This window comes from Symphalangus syndactylus, chromosome X (genome assembly GCF_028878055.3).
Source record: "Symphalangus syndactylus isolate Jambi chromosome X, NHGRI_mSymSyn1-v2.1_pri, whole genome shotgun sequence".
In the NCBI taxonomy this organism is placed as follows: Eukaryota; Metazoa; Chordata; class Mammalia; order Primates; family Hylobatidae; genus Symphalangus; species Symphalangus syndactylus.
Genome location: NC_072447.2, coordinates 63,166,953 through 63,176,168, shown reverse-complemented (window position 1 = coordinate 63,176,168; position 9,216 = coordinate 63,166,953). Strand labels below are relative to the sequence as shown.

The 9,216-nt window shown below is 42.2% G+C and overlaps 1 protein-coding gene across 4 annotated transcripts; it reads left to right on the top strand.

Annotated features, from left to right (window-relative positions):
• Nucleotides 1–210: 210 nt before the first annotated feature.
• Nucleotides 211–8,997, top strand: PAGE1 (PAGE family member 1). Of its 4 annotated transcripts, none has more exons than XM_055268893.2 (6): nt 211–342; nt 1,423–1,493; nt 1,996–2,101; nt 4,866–4,991; nt 6,583–6,708; nt 8,881–8,918. In XM_055268893.2, exons 2-6 carry the CDS (start codon nt 1,431–1,433, stop codon nt 8,901–8,903), a joined length of 444 nt encoding a protein of 147 aa, XP_055124868.1. In that variant the 5' UTR covers nt 211–342; nt 1,423–1,430; the 3' UTR covers nt 8,904–8,918. The 4 variants fall into 4 exon arrangements, with proteins under 4 accessions (XP_055124868.1, XP_055124867.1, XP_055124870.1 ...); XM_055268892.1 differs by having other exon boundaries at nt 214–332; XM_055268895.2 differs by having other exon boundaries at nt 214–342; nt 1,999–2,101.
• The last annotated feature ends 219 nt before the right edge of the window (nt 8,998–9,216 follow it).

Below are 9,216 nucleotides of genomic sequence, written 5' to 3'. Positions count from 1 at the left end.
GGGAGCACTATTTGAGGTATTTGAGTACCCGAGGCATATGAAACAGCAGAGGGAGGTCAGATTCCATTATCTTCATGGGCATGAAAATCGGGAGTGTGGGGTGTGGGGCTGGGAACTGCAGCCCTCCCCATCGCGGTAGCTGCGCATACTCCTTGGGTGACGGCCTCAGTGCGCATGTTCATTGGGTGCCTTCCCGTCGGCCCCTTCGCCCACGTGGAGAACGCCAGGGAGCTGTGAGGGGGTGCAGTTGCGTTCCTGCTGTCCGGACACTTTTTTCTTCTACTGAGACTCATCTGATAGATCTGCAGGCCAGTCCTCCCAGGGGCTGAAGTGTGAGTGAGGGTGAGGAGGAGCCAGTGGGCTTCAGGCGGAGCCAGTGGGCTTAGGGCAGGTTCGGTGGGCCCCTCGGTCTGGTGGTGTGTGGCTTTTGAGGGAGAAGGGCCTCAGTGGCCTCCGAAAGAGAAGGGCCTCGAACTCGTCCTCCTTCTCCTCACAGGCTGCGACGCCGCCATAGGCCTTGTGGTCATGAAGGGGCCAGGACAGGGAGGAAAGTGGGCCGTGAAGGGGAAGAGGTCAGGGGCTCAGGTGAAAATGGGGCGAGTGCTGCGGGTGCTGTTGGAGGGGTCAAAGTCCCGAGGTGGTAGGAACCCATGACACAGGGCACATTCCTGAGTCCTGAATGGGGCCCCGGGGCGGGAGGTGGGTGGTGAAGATGGCGGTAAAGAAGGGGCCTGGAACCTGGGAAGGCTGTGGACTGGTGAGCGCCCCCCAGCGGTGTGGAGTGGGGAGTGCCCAAGTGAGAAACACCCGAGTGAGAAGCGTGGCAAGGTCTCACCTCTGCCATGGAAGGTCCGGAAACAATGGGAAGGACTGGGAGAGGCTGTGTGGTCCAGCCAAACTTGATTTGAGGGGGGTGAATGGCTCTAGTAAGTGGGAGTGTGCCAAAAGCAGCAGTCACGGGAATTGTGATTCACTAGTGTTTTCATGTGGAGTCCGCTTGTGAAACTAAACCTTATCAGAAACGTCCTCTGTCAGAGGGGCGCAGTGGTGCGCCCCTGTAGTCCCAGCTACTCTGGACGAGGCAGGAGGATCGCTTGAGCGGGAGGTCGAGGCTGCAGTGAAGTGTGATCACGCCACTGCATTCCAGCGTGAGCAACAGAGTGAGATTCCGTGTCTAAAATAAATTTTAAAATAATGTCCTCTGCCTTTTGCCACATGCCTTAAGATGACTGCTCTGCCAGCTTGGGGAGCATAAGTGGCTTTGCAAGCACTCAGAAAACGTACACATTTGCACTTAACTCTGGGACTTATTTTGAGAGTATTTTCAAAATTAAAATGACAAGTTAACATTTAGCCATGGAAGTGATCGAATATAGCTGTCCTCTCAAGTGCATGTTCCCAGTCACGGTTTTCTCTTTTCAGTGTGAAATATGGGTTTTCGAAGAAGATTAATCTATCGGCGTAGACCAAGGATCTATATAGAATCTTCTGAGGTAATTGGGCCTATGCTGTTGAGTGCTTTAACGTTAATTCTATGTTTTCTATTAGCAGAAATTAATTTTTGTGATAGTGTTTTTGCATTGGTATAGATACACTAATAAAGGTAGTTCATGCTGATAAAAAAATGATTCTGGCATCTCATGAAGGAAATATTGATTCAGGAGGATTTTTTTTTCTCTTGTGTTCTCCAACTTTTGGCCATTACTTCCTTCTCATGCTTTGCTTGTGAATGACACATAGATTATACACATCTATTCCAACATAGAGTATAATAGCTTCCAAAGTCCTTGTGGGTAAGTTTTCTCACAGTAACGTTTCTGTGGGTAGAGTAGCCTTATTAACGATATAGAATAAAGTTGGAGAAATGTTTTTAGGTTTAGTTATGATGAGAAACATCTATGCATTCTCTGTGTGTATACATATATATTTTTTGACGTGTATTAATAACAAAACTTTTTGTCTTTGCACACTCACACACATATTCCCTACCACGAGGAGGAGTCCAGTGATGAGCAACCTGACCAAGTGGAATCACCAACTCAAAGTCAGGATTCTACACCCGCTGAAGAGAGAGGGGATGAGGGAGCATCTGCAGCTCAAGGTGAAGGGAAAGGGAAGAAGAATGCCTGTTGGGGTGTGTGTGTGTGTGTGTGTGTGTCTGTCTCATGCATTGTCACATACCAGGAACAGGAGGAATGAAAACCATGCAAACGATGCCTAGAAATTGACTGGAAAAGTGAAAAGAGTATAGTTTGCAGCTTACCTTAGGGAAATAAATCCCTCACTGTGATAAAATTTCTCCACTTTATGAATGAGAGAATGGAGGCTCGGGGATTGTGTTTTGTCCAAGAACACTTGACTGGTGAATACAAAATTTGTGTTTTGTTCCAAAGTTTGTGTCTTTCTACCATCTATGTTGCTGTAACAATAGTAAATGATTTTGCTGAAAGTGCTTAAAACTCAAATGCTTTACTGTAATGTAGCTTAGTACTGGCCCAGGAATAGACCCAGTTCAGAGGAGCAGGAGCAGCTCCAAAAACTGAGTTGCTGATTGCTGGCCACCATTTCCTTTGATATTTTTATGTGGTAAGTTTGTTGAAAGCTAGAGAATTCAGGATACTGCGATACAGGTAGCTGGTGTAGTATGATTTTTTAAGTGGCTTTTAGGAGGTGATTAAATCCTTTTATGGTTAGAAAAACCAAAAAAAGGAATTATCCTGAGATTAACATGAGATGGAAATAATTTCTCCGAGATAAAATCTTTTGAAGCAAAACAATTACCTAACTCAGGTCATGGATTAGTCTAAGGATTCACTGTTAAAGGTATCTAGAATAAGACTGACAACAATGCCCATTAATTGCTGTCCACCCATTCCTTTGTTTTCAGCGTGAGACAGTATATTTGCTGTAATTCACAAATAATGTTATTTTTGGTGCTTTGTTCTACATGGGGTTCATTTATCGAATATTACATTTAGGACCTTTGGACCTAAATATAACTTTATTTGAACAAAGTTTAGTTTCTGTTTACCCCAGTAGATAATGGGTGTCGTGACTGTAAGATTTTCCATAGTCTTCAAATCCATCCAGCTAATCAGTCCGTCAGAAATTGACATTGTAATTGTAACTGAAATCCTATCCATGTTGTAGACTTCAGATTTCTTAGCTGACGCACACTGCTCTTGGTACTCTATGGCTGAATATAAGCATTATACATGTCCTGTGGTTTATCCTTAGATTGTCATTTAGTAGAAAGGTCTCAAACTGGGCTTAGTGCCGTGCAATCATAGTCCCAGCTACTTGGGAGGCTGAGGTGAGAGGATCGCTTGAGCCCTGGAGTTCAAGACCAGCCTGGGCAACATAGTGAGACCTCATCACAAATAAATAAATAAATAAATAAATAAATAAATAAATAAATAGATAAATGTTTCGTTATATAGGAAAACAAACGTAAAGTTTGTTCTTAGTTGCTGGTAATGTTGCAAACATAACTCCTTACTGAACTATAGCACTTAAAATTAGTTACCATGGTAAATTTTATGTTATGTGTATTTTTTACCACAATTAAAAAAACAACTTCTGTCTTCCTAAAGTTCAGTGTAGTTGTCATATATTCTTACAAGTTTTTACTTTATATATTTTCAAGACATAACATTTGTAGAAAGTTTGCAAGAATAGTACAATGAACTCATATACTTTTCACCTAGATTCACCAATTGTTAATAGCTTTTGCTCCATAGGTTTCATATCTCTTCCCTCCCTCTCTTACCCTGCTGCCCACACACTCACACACACTTATGGGTGTTATGTTTACTCTTACTAATGCTGCATTGTTCAGATAAGGTTTCAGCTATTATGGCCCTTTACCCTAAGTACTTGAGAGTGTTTATATATCCTCAGAACAAAGAAAAAGTCATTCCTTGGATAATCACTGCACAATGATCAAACTCAGGGCATTTAACAATGAGAACCTGCAGTCATTTAATATACAGAGTATACTCAGATTTTTTTTTTATTTTTTTGAGTATACTCAGATTTTGCCAGTTATCCAGATAATTTTCTTTTTTCTTTTCTTTTCTTTTTTTTTTTTTTTTCAGATGGAGTCTCACTCTGTTTCCCAGGTTGGAGTGCAGTGGCAAGACCTCGGCTCTCTCTAACCTCCGCCTCCCAGGCTCAAGAGATTCTCATGCCTCAGCCTCCTGAGTAGTTGGGACTACAGGCAATGGCCACCGCGCCTGCCTAATTTTTTTTTCTTTTGTATTTTTAGCACAGCCTGGGTTTCACCATGTTGGCCAGGCTGGTCTCTAACTCCTGACCTCAGATGATCCGCCCACCTGGGTCTCCCGAAGTGCTAGGATTCCAGGTGTGAGCCACCACGCCCGGCTGGCTGATACTGACATTTTTCAACAGGATAGACCAGTTGGTTTGCGGAATGTTTAGCACTTTGGGCTTTTTCGTGTAGTTTCTAAAGACTGTTTTTTCACTCACCATGTATTGGTGCCTACTCATGCCATATAACTTGCTAGGTCCTAGGAGTCTAAATGCTAATGAGAGACAGGATGTCAGCCTTGAGTCATTTAATATGATAAGGACAATCAGAAATACAATAATAGATAAGTGCAAAGGAGGCAACAAAGTTGTCTGAGGGCAGTCTTCGGAAAGGAAGAGGGTAATATTTGGAACACCCTGTTTTCCTGTTTTCTGCCAACAGACTCCTGAAATAATGTTCTTGGGATTCTTATCAACACATTTATTATTACAGTAGCTAAAGCTTTTATTTAATAAGACCAAGAGCATGAATATTATTTTCCTATTCATATTTCATGTGTTGCTGCTTAAAATGATAATTTTGTTTTATCTTTAAGGGCAGGAGCCTGAAGCTGATAGCCAGGAACTGGTTCAGCCGAAGACTGGGTATGAGCTTGGAGATGGTCCTGATACCAAGAGGGTGCGCCTGCAAAATGAAGAGCAGACGAAACTGCCCACAGAAGGTAGGTAGTCCATTAAGCATGCAAATTGTAGGGTGTCTGTTCCCACAGTATTATAATTTTCTTTTCTTTTCTGAGATGGAGTCTCACTCTGTCACCCAGGCTGGAGTGCAGTGGCTCAATCTTGGCTCACTGCAACATCCACCTGCTAGGTTCAAGTGATTCTCCTGCCTCAGCCTCCCGAGCAGCTAGGATTACAGGCGTGAGCCACCACAGGCACCTAATTTTTGTAATTTTAGTAGAGACGGAGTTTTGTCATGTTGCACAGGCTGGTGTCGAACTCCTGACCTCAGGTGATCCACCCAGCTTAGCCTCCCAACGTCCTGAGATTACAGCCCTGCCACACTGCCTGACAAATAAATGTTTCTCTTTTTTTGTATTTTAGTAGAGACAGGATTTCGCCACATTAGCCAGGCTGGTCTTGAACTCCCGACCTCAAGTGATCTGCCCACCTTGGCATCCCAAAATGTTGGCATTAAAGGTGTGAGCCACCATGCCCGGCCCAGATAATTTTCTTTATAGAATTTCTTTTTCTGATCCAGAGTCCAGTTCAAGATCACGTCTTGCATGTGCTTGTCATGTGTTTTTAGTTTCCTTTAATCTGGAATGTTTCCTTAATTTTTCTTTGTCATTCAGGATACAGACATTTTTGAAGAGGACAGACAAGCTGGCGTGCAGAATGTTCAGGATTTGGGGATTTTTCGTGTATTTTTTAAAGACCTTTTTTCACTCAGCGTTTATTGGTGGCTGCTCATGCCATATAAGAGTCTAAGTGCTAGGAGTGTAAGTGCTGTGAGACACAGGGTTTCAGCCTTGAGTCGTTTAATATGATAAGGACAATCAGAAGTAGAATAACAGAGAAGTGCAAAGGCAGCAACAAAGTTGTCTGAGGGCAGTCTTCGGAAAGGAAGAGGGTAACATTTGGAAATCCCTGTTTTCCTGTTTTCTGCCAACAGACTCCTGAAATCATGTTCTTGGGATTCTTATCAACACATTTATTTTATTTTATTTTATTATTATTTTTTGAGACGGAGTCTCGCTCTGTCACCCAGGCTGGAGTGCAGTGGCGCGATCTCGGCTCACTGCAAGCTCCGCCTCCTGGGTTCACGCCATTCTCCTGCCTCAGCCTCTCCGAGTAGCTGGGACTACAGGCACCCACCACCATGCCCGGCTAATTTTTTTTGTATTTTTAGTAGAGACGGGGTTTCACCGTGGTCTCGATCTCCTGACCTCGTGATCTGCCCGCCTCGGCCTCCCAAAGTGCTGGGATTACAAGCGTGAGCCACCGCGCCCCGCATCAACACATTTATTATTACACTAGTGAAAGCTTTTATTTAATAACACTGAGAGCACGAATATTATTTCCTTATTCATATTTCATGTTTTACTGCTTAAATCGATTATATATATTTATATATAAATACATATATATTTATATATAAATATATATATTTAATATATATATATTTATATATAAATATATATATTTAATATATATATATTTATATATAAATATATATATTTAATATATATATATTTATATATAAATATATATATTTAAATATATAAATATATATATTTTTTTTTTTTTAAGGGCCAGAGCCTAAAGCGGATAGCCAGGAAGAGGTTCACCCGAAGACTGGGTGTGAGCATGGAGATGGTCCTGATGTCCAGGAGTTGGGCCTGCCAAATCCAGAGGAGGTGAAAACACCTGAGGAAGGTAGGCAATCCATTAGGAATGCAAATTGTAGGGTGTCTGTTTCCACAGTATCATATTATAATAATTATTTTTTTGTTTTGTTTTGTTTTGTTTTGTTTTTGAGACGGAGTCTTGCTCTGTCCCCCAGGCTGGAGTGCAGTGGCGCAATCTCGGCTCACTGCAAGCTCTGCCTCCTGGGTTCACGCCATTCTCCTGCGTCAGCCTCCTGAGTAGCTGGGACTACAGGCGCCCGCCAACACGCCCGGCTAATTTTTTGTATTTTTAGTAGAGACGGGGTTTCACCGTGTTAGCCAGGATGGTCTCGATCTCCTGACCTCGTGATCCGCCCACCTCGGCCTCCCAAAGTGCTGGGATTACAGGCTTGAGCCACCGCGCCCGGCCAATAATTATTATTTTTTTGAGACAGAGTCTTGCTCTGTCAACCAGACTGGAATGCAGTGGTGCCATCTCGGCTCACTGGAACTTCTGCCTCCCAGGTTCAGGTGATTCTCCTCCCTCAGCCTCCCAAGTAGCTGGGATTACAGGCGTGCTCCACCGTGCCCAGCTAATTTTTGTATTTTTAGTAGAGACGAGGTTTCGCCATTTTGCATAAGCTGGTCTCAAACTCCTGATCTCAGGTGATCCACCCACTTCAGCCTCCTAAAGTGCCAGGATTACAGGCATGAGCCACTGCACCTGGCCCAGTATTATGTTTTTAATAACACAGGGGTAACAATACTGCCTCTTTAATAATAGAGTTCTTATATAAAGGTTATTTGAAACGTAGTTCAGGTCCCAGCACCCAACTTATACAGACTGTCAGATACAGAAACAAACTGAGTCAAAGCCATACTGAATTATAACTTTTGAGTATAAATCCTTAAACCAATAGCTCATGATTTTCAGATGCTTTTGTAAAGGTCTGCTTTTAACAAATATATAACACATTTGTAACACTCATCAGTTGGTGTGAAATATGCTGAAGCACTGATGCAGGTTCTCATACCAGCTCTTACAGCATTGGTGAGATTCTGAGCAAATCCCTTACTTTCTAAACCTATCTTTGGTCTTATAAAAATAGTGAGTTTAAGTCAGATATTTTAAAATCCTTTTCCATTCTGATTCTTTCATACTCTGATCCTGCTGCATAGAATGCATAGGATACAGAGATCATCTGTTTTACATGATTTGTTTATCATAAATCATCAAACCCTGGCCTGAGTCATCTGAAAACCTCTGAATTGAGATTTCATTGCTACTAAGAAAGGGAGCGGGCACTCTGCTTCATGTTAGTTTTTCTGTGTGGAGACCTGAATGCCTATTCTTAGGTACTGTCAATTTTTGAATTGTCACTCTGACAGAGTGACGAGTCTCACTCTGTCACCCAGACTGGGGTGCTGTGGTGCGATTTCAGCTCACTGCAACCTCAGCCTCCCAGGCTCAAGTGATCCTGCCAACTCAGCCTCCTGAGCAGCTGGAATTACAAGCACAAGCTGCCATGCCTGATTGATGTTTTTTTTTTAATTTTTTATACAGATGAGGTCTCACTATTTTGCCCAGGCTGGGATTCTCTGGCCCTTAACGAATAATTGCTTTTTAAATCTTTCTCCAAGGAAACCTTGAGTGAGTGAATAATCAAATGGTGAGAGACCATTTAGTTTCTATTTTCTGTGGGATGTAAGTCAGTGATGCTCAGCATGGGTGTGAGTAAGATGCCTGTGCTATGCATGCTCCCTGCCCCACCGTCAGTCTTCATGAGCCACTATTTCTAATAAGACTGTAGACACATACATGATCTCTAACCATATCAAATGTTGCATGTAGGTTTCAGCTTTTGAGGCATCAGCTGGTAAGATTTGAAGTTGAAAGACCATGACTCCAGTACTTTCTGAGTAATCCACTGAAGTATGTTTTACACATGTGTTTTCCAGATTGCTGACTGTTAATTATAAGTGCTTCTGGATTTAAAGGAAGCAGTTGATGTTTACGGAATTAATTACCTTTAAATTCTACAGGTCTACCCTCAAAGTTTATACAGAGGTTTACTTGGCTATAAGACACAGGATCGCCCTTAGCATTCTATTTTTAGTCCATTTTATAAAACCCAGATTGTAGTGTCCTTTGTGTGCCTTTAGGGTCATCTAAATAATCTGCTGTTAAGTCATGTTCCTAACTGTTATGTTTCTGTTACAGGTGAAGGGCAATCACAGCCTTAAAAGAAGACTAGCCGAAATGATGCAGGCTGCTCCTGTGGTGGAAATTTGACCATTAAAATTCTCCCAATAAAGCTTTACAGCCTTCTGCAAAGAAGTCTTGTGCATCTTTTGTTAATTTTATTTCCAGGTATTTGATGCTCTGAAATGTGTATCATTCTTTGACATTTTATATGCTAGCTGTTTGAGCTGGTATGTAGAGGCATAATTCCTACGTATTGAGTTTCTATCCAGCAACCTTGTTAAATATGCTTATTAATTCTAAAAGTTTACTTCTAGATCCTTTTCAGTTTTCAACATACAGAATCATATCATC

Coding starts and splice junctions, on each gene's coding strand:
- PAGE1 (XM_055268893.2), top strand. CDS start 1,431: ATGGGTTTTCGAAGAAGATTAATCTATCGGCGTAGACCAAGGATCTAT. Junction 1,494..1,995: donor TCTATATAGAATCTTCTGAG/GTAATTGGGCCT, acceptor CCCTACCACGAG/GAGGAGTCCAGTGATGAGCA. Junction 6,709..8,880: donor GGTGAAAACACCTGAGGAAG/GTAGGCAATCCA, acceptor TTTCTGTTACAG/GTGAAGGGCAATCACAGCCT.